Source organism: Dipodomys merriami, unplaced genomic scaffold, assembly GCF_024711535.1.
Source record: "Dipodomys merriami isolate MVZ:Mamm:240054 unplaced genomic scaffold, mDipMer1.0.p SCAF_202, whole genome shotgun sequence".
Classification (NCBI taxonomy): Eukaryota; Metazoa; Chordata; class Mammalia; order Rodentia; family Heteromyidae; genus Dipodomys; species Dipodomys merriami.
Window position 1 is genome coordinate 1693340 of NW_027203405.1, and position 16078 is coordinate 1709417.

A 16078-nucleotide genomic window follows, 5' to 3' on the forward strand; every position below is an offset into this window, starting at 1 on the left:
GGCTCACGCCTGTAATCCCAGTACTCAGGAGGCTGAGAGCTGGAGACTGTAGTTTGAACACTTCAGGGGTGGAAAAGTTCCTGTGGGTTCTCATCTCCAATTAACCACTCAAAAACTGGAAGTGGGGCTTTGGCTCCAAGTGGTAGAACACTAGCCTTGAGAAAAAAACAGCTTAGTGCCCAGGCCCTGAGTTCAAGCCCTACTGTCAACTGACAAAAGACAAAACAAGGGCTGGGAAAGTGGCTCGGTGGTAGAGTGCTCACCTAGCATCCGGGAAGCCCTGGGTTCCATTCCTCAGAACCACATACACAGAAAAACCCAGAAGTGGTGCTGTGGCTCAAGTGGTAGAATACTAGCCTTGAGCAAAAGCAGCTCAGGCACAGTGCCCAGGCCCTGAGTTCAAGCCCCAGGACTGACAAAAAACAACAACAACAACAAAATCAGAAAGGGTCAAGCATGAGGTATATGCCTAGAATCCAGACCCTGGGCTTCTCTGGCCTCCCAGGGAGGTGAGCCAGGGCGGAGGCCCTGGTCCAGGCAGGGCTTCAAACTCACCTGCCAATGATGGCTTCCTTTTCCTGGAGCACAGTGGCCTGGGCCTGCTCTACCCTGTGCAGCTGCCCCTCGAGGCTCTCACACTGGGCCTGCAGCTGCTTCACCCTGGCCTCGTGCGCCTGCTGCTGCTCCAGGCGGGTCCCCTTCACTGACACCAGCGCAGTGTCCTTCTCCCTGACCAGGCGGTCAAGCGCCTCATGCCTGCAACACACAAGAGCCTTTCAGCAGCTCCCTCTTGGGGCCGGGGTCTCCTGCGGCGTGCACCTTCTCACACCACGCTGCCCTGGCGGGGCGGGGGCAGTCCTGGAGGCCGCTGTGCCTCTGCCCTCGTGGGGCTGCTGCGCATTTGCCCATCATGCCCTCAGGAAGCAGGGCCGGCCCTTCCTCAGACGCCATCCCGAGGACGCTCAGTCCCCGTGACACAGGCACCCACGGCAGGAACTACACGCACCGCACCACAGGCCAGCATGCAGAGCCAGCATGCTCTGGGCACTAAACTCCTTTTGGCCCGCTTTTCATGATTCACTTTGCGAGAGACTTTTGATGACTCAGTTTTAATGATATTCCTTCAAGCACTTCACATATGCTTGACATGAGACAGGCAGAGGCGGCTGCCATGAGGACTGGGCTCTGCCACGTAGGAGATTGGTTAAGCATGTTTCCTACACCAAAATACTAAATTTGCAAGTTCGTGGACATCACACACACACACACCCAGAGCAAAACTCTTGACAAGTGGGTTTTTTTGGTTATAAGGCTTGAACTCTGGGCCTGGGCGCTGTTCCTCAGCTCTTCAGCTCAAGGTGAGTGCTCTACCACTTGAGCCACAGCACCACTTCCAGTTTTCTGGTGGTTTATTGGAGATAAGAGTCTCACAGACTTTCCTGCCCAGGCAGACTTTGAACCGTGATCCTCAGATCTCAGCCTCCTGAGGAGCTGGGATGACAGGTGTGAGCCATGGTGCCTGGCTCAAGCAAAGTGTTTTAATTTAACCCCAATGTGCTGTTTGCCTCAGCAACACTTCTACTGACAAACACCATGCTGGTAAAAGGTAAACATTTGCCAGTGCCAGTGGCTCACACTTGTGATCCTAGCTCCTCAGCAGGTTGAGCTCTGAGGGCTGTGGTTCAAAGCCAGACCAAGCAGGAAAGTCCATGAGACTTATCTCCAATTAACCACCAAAAACCCACAAGTGGAACTGCGGCCAAGTAGCAGAGTGATAACCTGGAGAAAAAAGTTCAGAGTCTGTGCCCAGGCCCTGAGTTCAAGGCCCAAGACCAAACAAACACACACACACATGTGCATGTGCGCGCGCGCGCACACACACACACACACACACACACACACACACAGTTTTCAGACACTGAAAGCTCAACATCTCCATGGAGCACAGAGTACCATTGTGGATCCACGGCTGCACCACCGGCCCAGCCACCTGTCACAGGCCCTGGGTTCCAGGGACCAGGAGGCATTGGCAAGCTGGCCTGGCCAGCAATGCAAACAGAAATACTCACTTTCTCTTAAATGCATCCTCTTCTTTTTTCCTGGCCAGGTGCACAGAGTGAAGCTTATCCTCTAACTCCTTTATCCTAAACAGAGGCCGTGTCAAGGGGAGAGCAGATAAGGGACACAGGAAGCCCCCGCAAGGCCCCGCCCCAGGCCGGGTGGGGACCACCCGCATACCGGGCATCCTTCACGGCCTCCAGGTCCCGGAGCTCCCAGGTTTGGCTCTGCAGCCTGCTCTCTAACTCAGCGTTCGTCACCTCTGCCCGCTGCAGGCATTCTGCTGCCTGGACTCCAGCTTCCTTCAGAGCCTCAAGCTCTTTGTTCAGAAACTTAACCTGAGAAAGATTTACAAGTATGAGGGGCCACAGCGGTGCAGGATTGCGTGGCCAACAGCCTGAGGAGCCGAGTATCCCCACACCCAGAATGGTGGATGGCCACACACTGTGTGTGGCCTGCATTGGAATGCCACACATTCCACACATACAAAAAAAAGTGTAAACTCATCTGTGCGCCAGCTGCTCGCAGCTATAATCCTAGCTACTCGAGATGTTGAAATATGAGGATCTTGGTTCCAAGTCAGCCAGGGCAAGAAAGTTCCAGAGACTCTTATCTCCAATCAAACACCAAAAAGCTAGACGTGGAGGTGTGGCTATAGAAAGTTGAGGGGCAGTTTCTGAGTTCAGGCTCTGGGTTCCAGCCCCAGAGGTGGCACAAAATAAAACTTTGAATGAGGCCATGATTAAAGCTGAGGGGCTGGAGAGAAGACTGCCATTTCACCGGGCTTGGGACAAGAGCAGGTACAAACCCTTCCTCCCTACCCAGTGGGCAGTCCACAGAGACCCAGGGTCCTCTGAAGGCCCTCTGCACCCACCAAAACCAGGGGGCCTGTGTGTCCACCCTCACCTCAGACAGACCTGTTCAAGTTTGAGTCCGCTGGGGGTTTTTTTGTTTTTGGTCAGTTGTGGGGCTGGAACTCAGGGCCTGGACTCAGGCTCCTTGTGCTCAAGGCTAGCGCTCTACCACATGAGTCACAGCACCACTTCCGGTGTTTGAGCGGTTAACTGGAGATAAAGAGTCTCAAGGGGACTGCTTTGCCTCAGCTGGCTTAGAACCGTGATTCTCAGATCTCTGCCTCCTGAGTAGCTAGGACTACAGGCGTGAGCCACAGGCGCCCGGCAAGTCCACTGGTTTCTTTGTTCAATATTAAAGTCAGATCCACAGAGGAAAATAGAGCGAGGCTTGCTGCTGAGCAACTGGACCCAAATCCCGTCTGCATGCAGTTCTGTGAAACACTGCTGGCCCCGCGGCCACCGCTGCCTCTGCCGGGGTCTCCATGTGTGCAGGCCTGCACAGGCCACTGTGGCCAGGGCACCGCTGGGGCTCACGCTGTGGGACCGCAAGGCCGCACAGACCATCGCAGGGCTCTTGGCCCGCGATGCTCAGGGCTCTCAAGGGGGCCTTGCAGGGCTGTGGGGCCCCCCAGCCTTGAGGCCAACATGGTGGGCTCGGGCTCACAAGCTGGCCCTGTCTCAGGGACTAGGGACGGCACAGGACCTGGCGAGAAGGGGACTCCAGGGACAGCAGGGCACAGCAGCGGCCAGCTCTGCCTGTCAGGGCTGCTGATCAGCACACACACAGGGGACTAGGGAGGTGCCTGGCCTGGGCACTAGCCACTCTAACCACCTCTGCTGCCCACCCAAGCCTCTGCTTGACGATTTGGAGGATGGGGTGCCTGAGATGGGCTAAGGAGGGACCAGCCAGGAGCAGACCTGGCATCATCCCCAGCCCACACCTGAAGCAGGGGTGCTCCCGCCCCGCTGCGGCCCAAGCTTAACCCGTCCCAACAGTCCCAGGTCAGGCACAGCGTCCGTTCCCGCTGGGCGTGCCAGGGCAGGTGGAGCTCTGGCTTCATGCTGCCAGCTGCACACAAGTCCCAACACCCCTGACCCTCCGGGCTCTAATGTGGGGCTGACACCATGAGTCCACTTCAAGGCCCTTACAGGGAACAGGCCACTTGGGGCCGGGGTGCTCTGGGAGGCCCTGGGCTGGGGAAGCCGGGCAGCAGCTCTCCTGGTTGAGGGCAGCATGCTGGACACGGCAGCAGGGCCCGCACTTCACCCCATCTCCCTACCCCCACCCCCACTCCCCACCCCCATCTGCACAAGCTCAGACTTGAGGCTCCAGAGCAGCTTGACGCAGACAGGGAGTGCCCACCAGCAAGGGGGAATCTGCTCCCCCCCCAGGGAGTCCATTACCTTGAGCTCGCAGGTAAGGACCACATTGCTCATGTCATCAGCCTTGAGGCGGAACTCCTGCTCCCGCTTCTGCATTTCAGATGCAAACTCCAGCAGCAGCTCCTGGAAAAAGAGGGAAGGACAGCGGGACTGGCACACCGCACACATCAGCAGCTGGGTGGAGGCTGCGGACTGAACTAGGCCCCAGCAGCGGCCCCTGCGACCCCTCGGGGCTGAGCGACACTCCACTCTGTGGGCTGGGCACGGTGCAGACAGCAGCAAAGCCTCCATGCTGCTGCTCTAGAGCCATGTGCTGTGGCCTGAAAGCGGAGCCCTCCCGCCTGAGGCTGGGTCCCTGCACGAGGTGCCAAGGTACAAAGCTCTCAGAGATCCGAGAGACACACAGGCATGGCGCTGGCTGAGCTGGGTCAGCAACCAGAGTGGCCTGGGCTGCCCACCATGCTTACTTCCAGGTCCCATGCAGGCCCTTCAGCATGCAGCCTGGTCCGCGCCCCTGACGTGACCAGCAGCAGTCCTCATCGAATGCCGATGCTGTGCCTCTTGGATCCCACAGCCACCAGAATCGTGACTCAATCAAGCCTCATTTCTTTACAGCACTTGACACCAGGCATTCATGGGAACACGGGGGTGGGGGGGTGGGAGGAGGCTTATGTGTGTGCCCATCCTGTTTCTAGCCTGCATAGGGGCGGGCATACTGAGGACCCCATGGGCCCCGTCTACCTGCCACCCTCCCTGGGACGGCTCCCGTCACCAGACCCAGCAACTTGAAGGGAGGGCTGAGATGGAGCCCCGTCCTGAGCCCCCGTGGCTGTGCCTGCAGCTGCGTATTTCAGTTCTGAGCACTGTTCTTTCTGGCTTAGAAAGTACAACAAAACAAACATTTCACTTGTCTTAATCCTCTTCAAGGCAAAGGTGAAGAACAGGATCACACAAGTGTGAGTCAACATACAGAAATCATGGTCACGGGCTGGGAAGGTGGCTCAGAGGTAGAGCGCTTGCCTTGCATGCATGAGGCCCTGGGTTCGATTCCTCAGTACCACATAAGCAGCTGAAGAGCTGAGGGACAGCGCCCAGACCCAGAGTTCAGGCCCCACGACCGACCAAAACAAAAAAAAAGAAATCACGGTCACACACTACAAAACCATGGGCATTTGTTTTTTTGCTGGATACCACGGGAAGGTTCTTCAGGTTTGGCCACTAGGTGGCAGGCACACCCGTGTGTCACTGGTGGCAGCACACCCATGTGTCACTGGTGGCAGGCACACCCGTGTGCCACTAGGTGGCAGGCTTGCGTCAGCCAGGTGTCAGCAAGGAGCCCACTGCTGCTCCCTGCTCGGTTCCCACGCCCTCCCCCTCCCTGCTCCCCTCCCACTCTCCTTCCTGATTCCCTGCCTGCCCCTCAAGTCTTGCTGGCCACGTGACACACCCCAACCCCACTGAGTCTGGGCACCCAGGCTCCAGGGACTGGCCTCACTTGCCCTGCGGACAGCCACAGTGCAGAGTCCACTCTCCACATGTTTACTGTGATGTCCAGAACTCTCACCAGCAAGCTGTCCTCCCCACCCAAACCACAGGAACTCACACCAGCAACCTGTCCTCCCCACCCAGACCTCCACAGGAACTCACACCAGCAACCTGTCCTCCCACACCCAGACCTCCACAGGAACTCTCACCAGCAACCTGTCCTCCCCACCCAGACCTCCACAGGAACTCACACCAGCAACCATCCCACCTCCAAAGGAGGTCACACCAGCAAGCCGTCCCCCCCAACTTCCACAGGAAGTCACACCAGCAAGCCGTCCCCCCCAACCTCCTCAGGAAGTCACACCAGCAAGCCGTCCCTCCCAACCTCCACAGGAAGTCACACCAGCAAGCCGTCCCTCCCAACCTCCTCAGGAAGTCACACCAGCAAGCTGTCTCCCTCCCAACCTCCACAGGAAGTCACACCAGCAAGCCATCCTCCCCGCCAAATCCTCCACAGGCCTCCTACCTGTCTCTGCAGAGCAAGTTCACCATCAACTTCCTTGAGCTTCTGCTCCAGCCTCCACTTGAGGTTCTCATATTGCTCCCGCTGCTGGTCAAGCTCCCCGTTCTTCTCGCTGTGGTGAGGAGACGCTGCGGTCAGCGCTGCTGCGCCCTTGCTGAGCGCACACCGCAGAGTACGCTGGCTGCAGGGGACCGCGTACGCATTCCCACGGGCAGCTGCGTCCCGGCTCAGTGCAGATGCTGCACAGTTACACCTGCCTGCCACCGCCCCACAGGAGAATGCAACACAGCCCCGTGTCACAGTGCACTGCCACCACACCCAGCACCAAGACAACACGGACATGAAGACACAACCTAGGAAAACACAGAAGACGTTAGCAAAGAGAAAAGAACATAGAACAAAGAACCAAGTGAAATCTGAAAAGCAGAATGTACACTAACCAAAAAAAGACTCACTGGGTGGGCTCGATGGCAGAATGAAGATGGCAGAGAAGAGAGCTGGTTACATGAAATAGATAACAGAAATTGCCTGATCTGGAGAAGGGAGAAAATGATGGAAAATAAATAAACAGAGCCCTGGGGACTCGGGGGACAAAGGGCCCAGGAAGGAAGGAAAAAGTGTGGGCCTGAAAAACCATTTGAACATGGCTAAAAGAACACAGATTTGGAAGAAAAGAAGAGGACACACATCACAAGAAAACACAGAGCACCTTTAATTCTCAAAATATTCATGAAGAAAACAAGTCAGGACAGGGGTGGGCAGGGAGGGGATGTGTGGAGGGCACCAGTACCAAGTGCTGAGATGCTGGGTGGGACGTGGCCCACAGAGATGCTTCCTCCCCGGTAGGGAGCCGGACTCCAGCCCTTTGTCAGTCCCGGGAAAGTGGCACCGCACTGCAATGACCGGGTCAGGCGCTGAGACGGTGCAGGGATACAAGCAGCCGGACCTTGCTGGGCCAGTGCCCTCCTCAAAGCGGCCCTGTCCACCCACACGGAGCCCCTGTGGACAAGGACCTCTGCTGTCACCGAGAGCCCACACCCCTAAGACCTTCCGAGCAAACGGGCAGAGCGCGGTGCGCCCCACACGCCACCACTGAACAATGAATGCCCCAGCAGGCTGGGGCCGCTCCAGCCAGAGTTCTAACACTGTGTGGACTCGACTTGGGTCCTGAAGAGGACAATACAGACCTCTCAGTGACGTCCACTCGGCCATGTCTCCTGACCTACAGTGGGGCTTTGTAGATTGAGAACATAGGACTTTTTTTTTGGGGGGGGGGTCCGGTCATGGGGCCTGAACTCTGGGCCTGGGCGCTGTCCCTCAGCTCTTCAGCTCAAGGCTAGCGCTCTACCACTTGAGCCACAGCACCACTTCCGGCTTTTTTCCTTTTGCTTATGTGGTGCTGAGGAATCGAACCCAGGGCTTCATGCATACAAGGCAAGCGCTCTACCACTGAGCCACCTTCCCAGCCCCAAGAAAATAGGACTTTTGTATTTGAAGGAATGCTGTTTCCATGAGGAGAGTATGTCAAGGAAAAACCTTTAAAGACAGCAGCAGTCACGGGACAGGAGGGGTCTGGAAGATTTTAAGGGACGCCTTTCTCACAGTCTCATTATGCTGGGTGCCAGTGGTTCACGCTGGTAATCCTAGCTACCCAGGAGGCTGAGATCAGAGGTCACAGCTTGAAGCTAGTCCTGGCAGGGAAGACCTTGAAACTCTTTTTTTCCATTATCTACCAAAAAATAAAAAAACAAAAAAACAAAGCAAAACAAAAACAGAAGAGGAGCTGTGGCTCAAGTGATAAAGCACCAGACCTGAGCATAAAAGCTGAGACAGTGCCCAGGCCCTGAGTTTAAACCCCTGGACTAGCACAAAAAACAAAACAAACTTGTTTTACCCAAGTTCTGAACACTATGGTTGTAGAAGATAAGGTGGAAGCGAGTTCCAGAGGTGTCAGGACCCTACAGACACATTAGCTTGCCCAAATCAGCTTTTAAATTAGTGTGCATTTCACATTAAAGTAATAAATTCAAATGTATTTTATTAAAATAATAAATCTGTAAGCCAGGCACTGGTGGCTCACACCTGTCATTCTCGCTACTCAGGAGGCTGAGGATCTGGGGATCATATTTTGAAGTCAGCCTAGGCAGGGAAGTCCACGAGACTCTTATCTCCAATTAACAACCAAAAAGCCAGAAGCGGAGCTATGGCTCAGAGAGGTAGGGCGCTCACCAGGAGCAAAAGAGCTTAGGGACAGTGCCCAGGCCCTGAGTTCAAGACCCATGGCCAACAAAAAAATAAAATACAAGCCAGGGGCCGGTGGCTCACGCCTGTAATCCTAGCTACTCAGGAGGCTGAGATTTGAGGATGGCAGTTCAAAGCCAGCCCGGGCAGGAAAATCTGTGAGACTCTTATCTCCCATAAACCACTAGAAAACCAGAAGTGGAGCTGTGGCTCAAGCGGTAGAGCACTGGTCTTGAGCTGAAGAGCTGAGGGACAGCGCCCCAGCCCAGAGTTCAAGCCCCACAACCGACCGAAAATATATATATATATATATATATATATATATATAAAATACAGGTCTGTAATTAACAAAACAAATTCAAAATTTAAACTAATTTCAGAAGAGTTCAGAATCCTGGGAATTCAGAACAAGACATCTATGGCTTTGTTCTTCTTACATTTACTCAACGAATACTCGGAGGCCATCAAGCACTTGGCCATGAGACCACCAGCCCTGTGTCCCGGACTTAGCAGCCACCGTGAGAGTGGGTGTGTGGGGACAGCTTGCCAGGAGCAGGGGGACACGGGGCCTCAGCACCTGCCATGTTCACTCATGGATGGCCCTCACCCAAGGGTGGACAGTGGCACTCACCTACAGGTGAAGGTGTGCATCTACAGGTAGTGGTGCTCACCTGTGGATGGTGCTCACCTGTGGATGGTGCTCACCTACAGATGGTGGCGCTCACCTACGGATGGTGCTCACCTATGGAGGGTGCTCTCTTGTGGAGGGTGCTCTCTTGTGGAGGGTGCTCGCTTGTGGAGAGGGCTCACCTGTGGAGGGTGGTGCTCCCTGTGGAGGGTGCTCACCTGTGGATACGTTCCAGCTCCAGGCGGTGCTCCTGCAACTTCAGCTGCTGCTGCTGCTGCAGCTCTTCTGCGTGCCTGGCCTCCCTGGCCAGCGCCTGCTTCAGCTTGGCCACCTCGATCCTGAGCTCACTGGTCTCCGCCTGCCGGGCCTCCTCCCGTGCCCTGGCCTCAGAGAACAAGGCATCGTAGCGCTCCAGCTCCCGATCGCGCTCCTCCAGCACTTGCAGGTTGTAGACGAAGTCCTCCTGCAGGCGCTGCAGCTTGCCCTGCGCCTCCTCCAGCCGGGCCCGGGCGTCATGGAGGGCCGCCTCCTGCAGCTGCGCTCGGTGGGCCTGCAGCGCTCGCCATTCCTCTTCCTTGCGGGTCAGCAGCTGGCTCAGGGCCTGCTCGGAGCACGGCAGCAGCATGGTGACACCTACTGCAAAGAGGGGCAGCAGAGGGCGCAGCATTAGACAGTCGGCCGGCCCTCCATGCCACCCACCCGCGGAGGGCGCCCCACTGCAGAGCCGGCCCTCCCTCCAGGCCGCCTGCCTCAGCTTCCCCAGCAGGGTCACTGGGACCGGCAAGGTTATGTGGTCACAGGAGAGCGTTCAAAGGAGGGAGGTGCAGAAGCATGGGGTGGCCTGGAGCCCCAGGACCCCTTCTACCACCCCCACCCTCAGGGGCCTGCAGCAGTGAATCAGAGATAACAGGAAGGAAGACGGGGCTGGTGGGGCACTTGCATGCCTACAAGAGGGAGGCTCTATGGCATAGCCTGGCAAAGCACTCACTCAGTTTGCAGTGTGGGAGCCAGGCTCTAAGTAGCTAAGCGAGGACGGAGCCTGCAGCGGCCCCTCCCACCCCACTCCTGGAGCCAGCTCCAACTCTGCAGGAGTCAACATTTGTCTATCAATCCATTATGGACTAGTGGTTGGGTAAGATGATAGAAATAAAGGAGTCTGAATTCCAGCACCATAAACTAGCCCCCCCCCCCAAAAATGAGCATCATAAAATGACTGTTAAACTGCCCGCTAACCAGTCAGTAAAAACTTAGGTCTTTGTCTCTGGATCTGCTGCGGACAGACCAGTGCGGCCGTCCCACACCTGAGGGCAGGACAGTGTGCAGGCCCTGAGTTCAAGCCCTGGCGCTGGCACACAGAACCAGCAGCACAGCCAGGGCTGCCTGGCCCGTTGAGGAAGACCGGACCAGAGGCGCTGGCCCCCCAGGGTCTCCCGAGCTGCGGCCTGAGCCAACCGTCCCCAGCAGTGACACTGCAGCTCAGGCCTCGCCCAGCAATCTTCCTAACCCCACACCTCAAACGGCCCAGGGCGGCCCCGTATCTGCCTGCAGAGGCCTCATACACACCCACACAATCACAGCAAGGAATCGGATCACAGCAGATATACGATGTTAACTGGTGCCACGTCACTGTGATCTTCCTGACAGAATCTCCTGCCAAGTGCTATCTGCATCACACAGCAAGGAGCCTGGCCACTGTCTCCTCTGGGAGCAGCCAGTGCCCAGCCGGTGCCTGCCCGGTGCCTGCTGGCTGTCCAGGTCTGCCTCAGCTCACTGAGTGTGCAGCCATGCGCAGGAGTTACTCCTCTCCTCCCCCTCCTCCTCCCCTCTTCCTCTCCTTCTCCCTGTCCCTCTCTCCAATCCCTCTCCTGCCTCTCCCCTCCTCTGCCAGTCTAGGGCTCAAACCCAGGGCTTCATGCTCTCATTTGGCTTTTTCGTTCAAGGCTGGTGTTCTACCACTTGAGCCACACTTCCATTTCTAAAGGAATTAATCTTCTAAGATGGAAATCTTATTATGTCATACAGTCTGCTCTCCTCCTGGTCACTTCCAAAAATAAAGTTTAATCTCCTTGGCCCAGTCTTCTACGCCCCTAAAATGGCTAAGTGCATGCGCCCCTCCTCCGCCCTACCCGGTGCTGAGCCAGGCACCTTTAGGGCTCTGAGGTGAGCGAGCCCGGGGCCTGAGTAGAAAACACACGGCAGCATCACCCGCCATCCCAGCAACCCGACGGCTGCATGGAAGCCCCAGGCTCTGGCCCCAGGGTGGGAGCACCGTGCAGCCCCTGTGCCTTTCCTCCACACCCCTCCCCGAAGCCTGAGAACGGGGTTAATCAGCTTTACACATTACAGACTTAAGGCTGGACCAATCTGTCCGACAGCCAGCAGACATCCTCACTACACGTGGTTCTGGAGGCCCCGGGGGAGGGGGAGGGGCCTGGGGGGAGGGGGAGGGGCCTCGGGGGGGGGGGCTGGCCCTGGGCACCAGGCTGCACTGCATGGTCACAGGCTCAGGCTCTGGAAGATCCCACCTCAAGCAGGTCACCCTCTCGGACCGCATCGCCCTGCCTTTCCATCACCACAAACGCAAGCTGTCACACCCTTCCCATCTAGTGGTGGTTGTGAGTCAACTGTCACGTCTAAACAAGCACTTAGGCATCTCTGGAAAGACTGGGAATGATTTGGTGAAAGGCACAGCTTCCTGTCTGAGGGAGCATGGAGGTCCAGCCTGGCAGGACCCTGTCAGATGGGGCCTCATGAGTGACAGAACCGTCTGCCAATCAGCTCAATTATAACAAGCTGTCAATTACACTTGCTCAAGCCCTGGTGTCAAGATGATGCCACAATACAGTGTGAGGCTGCTCCAGCGCTCAGAAAGCCCAGAGGCCAGCGGGCCTGGGTACTGCGGCTCCATCAGAGACCCATGCTGCAGGCACAGCAGACGCCCGTGCCTGTGGGCGTCACTGCACAGGGCCAGGGCCAGAGACAGCCGGAGCAGAGGGCAGTGAGCAGGCCCCAGGGCCAAGAACCTCTTCATAGCTGAAAGGAAAAGGTTCAACATGCACTGTCAGCATGACAGGCACGAAAGAAGACTGCCCCCCCGGCGCCCCACCCGCTGGCAGATCTGTGCAGCTACCTCATCCAAAACAGACAGGAGGAGAGCTGCACCTGCCCGCTGCAGACCACATGAGCAGCCAGACACGCAGCTCACACACATAGACCACTCGGTCAGACACACAGCCACACATGCAGCCAAACACGCAGCTTACACACGCAGACCACTGGATCAGACACGCAGCTCACACTTGCCGTTAGACACACAGCTCACACACAGACACGCAGCTCACAGTCAGACACGCAGCTCACACTTGCCGTTAGACACACAGCTCACACACAGACACACAGCTCACACACAGACACGCAGCTCACACACTGTCAGACACGCAGCTCACACTTGCAGTTAGACACGCAGCTCACACACAGACACACAGTGCACACACACAGACACGCAGCTCACACACTGTCAGACATGCAGCTCACACTTGCAGTTAGACACGCAGCTCACACAGACACACAGTGCACACACACTGTCAAACATGCAGCTCACGTGTGTGTGTGGCAGGGGGAGTGCCCCTCCTGCATGGCTTAACCATTTGACTTGTACTCAGCTGAAGGGCATGTACGTGACCCTAAAAACGTCTGTGGTCCTAGATTCTGAGAAACGGACAAGAGGGCCGTTGGGAGAGGAGTCAGCAGGCAGGAAGCAGCCCCGTTAGGGCAGCCGACCATTGGCTTCCTTCCCGGACAAGCTACATTCTACTCAATGTGCTTGACTCTCACTCTCATCGGGTCACTAGTGAGAAAAGTTGCCGTCTTCAACGAGGAAGGCCCATCTACTATGGGGGAGGAACACCGGCCTGTCACGCCTGTCGCACGTAGGGGGGGTACTGGGGAACGGCGGTCCGGGTCACCTCCCAGTGAATGTCCCGATGCCCAGTCCAGTGCAGCGAAGCAGTGTCCTCACAAGGCCCGGGCTGATGCCCAGGCCTGGTGCCCGGAGCCGGCACTGCGCTGAGCTGGACGGCGGAGGGGGCGGACATCGCAGGGGCCCCAGCCTCTGAGGAGAGCCACGGGGACTGAACCTGAACGTGGGGTCCGCAGAGGCCGCCGCTCCCTCCCAGGCCGCAGGCCCGGGGGTGCGGCTGCTGGGGGGGAGGGGGACCCCGCGGAGGGAGCACGGGGCGGCCGCGGGCCCGGGGTGAGGGGCGGGCCCGGGGTGAGGGGCGGGCCCGGGGTGAGGGGCGGGCCCGGGGTGAGGGGCGGGTCCGGGGTGAGGGGCGGGCCCGGGGTGAGGGGCGGGTCCGGGGTGAGGGGCGGGCCCGGGGTGAGGGGCGGGTCCGGGGTGAGGGGCGGGCCCGGGGTGAGGGGCGGGTCCGGGGTGAGGGGCGGGCCCGGGGTGAGGGGCGGCCGCGGGTCCGGGGTGAGGGGCGGGCCCGGGATGAGGGGCGGCCGCGGGCCCGGGGTGAGGGGCGGCCGCGGGTCCGGGGTGAGGGGCGGGCCCGGGGTGAGGGGCGGGCCCGGGGTGAGGGGCGGCCGCGGGCCCGGGGTGAGGGGCGGGCCCGGGGTGAGGGGCGGGTCCGGGGTGAGGGGCGGGTCCGGGGTGAGGGGCGGGTCCGGGGTGAGGGGCGGGTCCGGGGTGAGGGGCGGGCCCGGGGTGAGGGGCGGGCCCGGGGTGAGGGGCGGGTCCGGGGTGAGGGGCGGGCCCGGGGTGAGGGGCGGGCCCGGGGTGAGGGGCGGCCGCGGGCCCGGGGTGAGGGGCGGCCGCGGGTCCGGGGTGAGGGGCGGCCGCGGGTCCGGGGTGAGGGGCGGCCGCGGGTCCGGGGTGAGGGGCGGCCGCGGGCCCGGGGTGAGGGGCGGGTCCGGGGTGAGGGGCGGCCGCGGGCCCGGGGTGAGGGGCGGGTCCGGGGTGAGGGGCGGGTCCGGGATGAGGGGCGGGCCCGGGGTGAGGGGCGGGTCCGGGGTGAGGGGCGGGCCCGGGGTGAGGGGCGGCCGCGGGCCCGGGGTGAGGGGCGGGCCCGGGGTGAGGGGCGGGCCCGGGGTGAGGGGCGGGTCCGGGGTGAGGGGCGGCCGCGGGCCCGGGGTGAGGGGCGGGTCCGGGGTGAGGGGCGGGTCCGGGGTGAGGGGCGGGCCCGGGGTGAGGGGCGGCCGCGGGTCCGGGGTGAGGGGCGGGCCCGGGATGAGGGGCGGCCGCGGGCCCGGGGTGAGGGGCGGCCGCGGGTCCGGGGTGAGGGGCGGGCCCGGGGTGAGGGGCGGGCCCGGGGTGAGGGGCGGCCGCGGGCCCGGGGTGAGGGGCGGGCCCGGGGTGAGGGGCGGGTCCGGGGTGAGGGGCGGGTCCGGGGTGAGGGGCGGGTCCGGGGTGAGGGGCGGGTCCGGGGTGAGGGGCGGGCCCGGGGTGAGGGGCGGGCCCGGGGTGAGGGGCGGGTCCGGGGTGAGGGGCGGGCCCGGGGTGAGGGGCGGGCCCGGGGTGAGGGGCGGCCGCGGGCCCGGGGTGAGGGGCGGCCGCGGGTCCGGGGTGAGGGGCGGCCGCGGGTCCGGGGTGAGGGGCGGCCGCGGGTCCGGGGTGAGGGGCGGCCGCGGGCCCGGGGTGAGGGGCGGGTCCGGGGTGAGGGGCGGCCGCGGGCCCGGGGTGAGGGGCGGGTCCGGGGTGAGGGGCGGGTCCGGGATGAGGGGCGGGCCCGGGGTGAGGGGCGGGTCCGGGGTGAGGGGCGGGCCCGGGGTGAGGGGCGGCCGCGGGCCCGGGGTGAGGGGCGGGCCCGGGGTGAGGGGCGGGCCCGGGATGAGGGGCGGGCCCGGGGTGAGGGGCGGGTCCGGGGTGAGGGGCGGGCCCGGGGTGAGGGGCGGCCGCGGGCCCGGGGTGAGGGGCGGGCCCGGGGTGAGGGGCGGGTCCGGGATGAGGGGCGGGTCCGGGATGAGGGGCGGGCCCGGGGTGAGGGGCGGGCCCGGGGTGAGGGGCGGCCGCGGGTCCGGGGTGAGGGGCGGCCGCGGGTCCGGGGTGAGGGGCGGCCGCGGGTGGAAGCCGCCCTCAGCCCCACGAACGCCAGGAAGCCGGAGGCGGCGCCGGCCCCGAGTTAGAGCTGCGCGCACGCGCACGCGCACGCCGCCGCGGGGGGGGGGGGGCTGCCGGGGACGCCCGTCCGGGGCCCGCGGAGAGGAGCGAGCGGCGCGCCCGGACCCCGCCCGCCGCCCGCCGCCCGCCGCCCGCCGCCCGCCGCCCGCCGCCCGCCGCCCGCCGCCCGCCGCTCACCGCGCGCTGCGGGCCCGGCCCGGCCAGGCCCCGCCGTCCCCGGCCCCGCCGTCCCCGGCCCCGCCGTCCCGGCCCCGCCGCGCGGCCGCGGCCCCCGCCGCTGCAGCCGGCGCCGCCAGCCCGCGCTTCCGCCGAGCCCGCGTTGCCATGGCGACCCGGGTCCGCCCGGCCGCGCGGGTCCCGCCGGGCGGAAACACGAGCCCGGCCCCGGGTTCCGGCCTCCGGCCTCCCCTCGAGGGAGCGAAGGGCGCGGCAGCGCCGCGGGCGGGACGTGGGGGGCCTGGGGGTCCGGGGGACCATGATGGGCCTGGGGGCCCGGGGGACCATGATGGGCCTGGGGGCCCGGGGGACCATGATGGGCCTGGGGGTCCGGGGGACCATGATGGGCCTGGGGGCCCGGGGGACCATGATGGGCCTGGGGGCCCGGGGGACCATGATGGGCCTGGGGGCCCGGGGGACCATGATGGGCCTGGGGGCCCGGGGGACCATGGGAGGCCCGGGGGGCCTGGGGGGCCGTGATGGGCCCGGGGGACCTGGGGGACCATGGGAGGCCCGGGGGCCCGGGGGACCATGGGGGGCCCGGGGGGCCCGGGGGACCATGATGGGCC

At 61.9% G+C, this 16078-nt stretch overlaps 1 protein-coding gene across 4 annotated transcripts in view; it reads right to left on the reverse strand.

The window, feature by feature from the left end:
• Positions 1 to 15519, reverse strand: part of Ccdc57 (coiled-coil domain containing 57) — a 77675-nt gene extending 62156 nt beyond the window's left edge. For 3 of the 4 annotated variants that reach the window (XM_070031700.1, XM_070031699.1, XM_070031697.1), the window contains exons 1-7: positions 15471 to 15519; positions 9391 to 9808; positions 6307 to 6415; positions 4317 to 4418; positions 2239 to 2396; positions 2070 to 2144; positions 556 to 756 (exon numbers count right to left, since the gene is read on the reverse strand). In XM_070031700.1, the coding sequence (XP_069887801.1) occupies positions 556 to 756; positions 2070 to 2144; positions 2239 to 2396; positions 4317 to 4418; positions 6307 to 6415; positions 9391 to 9797 (1052 nt within the window). In that variant the 5' untranslated portion in view covers positions 9798 to 9808; positions 15471 to 15519. Of the gene's footprint in view, positions 1 to 555; positions 757 to 2069; positions 2145 to 2238; positions 2397 to 4316; positions 4419 to 6306; positions 6416 to 9390; positions 9809 to 13137; positions 13154 to 15470 lie in introns of those variants that run through there. The other variant, XM_070031698.1, reaches the window with a different exon arrangement.
• Between the last annotated feature and the right edge of the window lie 559 nt (positions 15520 to 16078).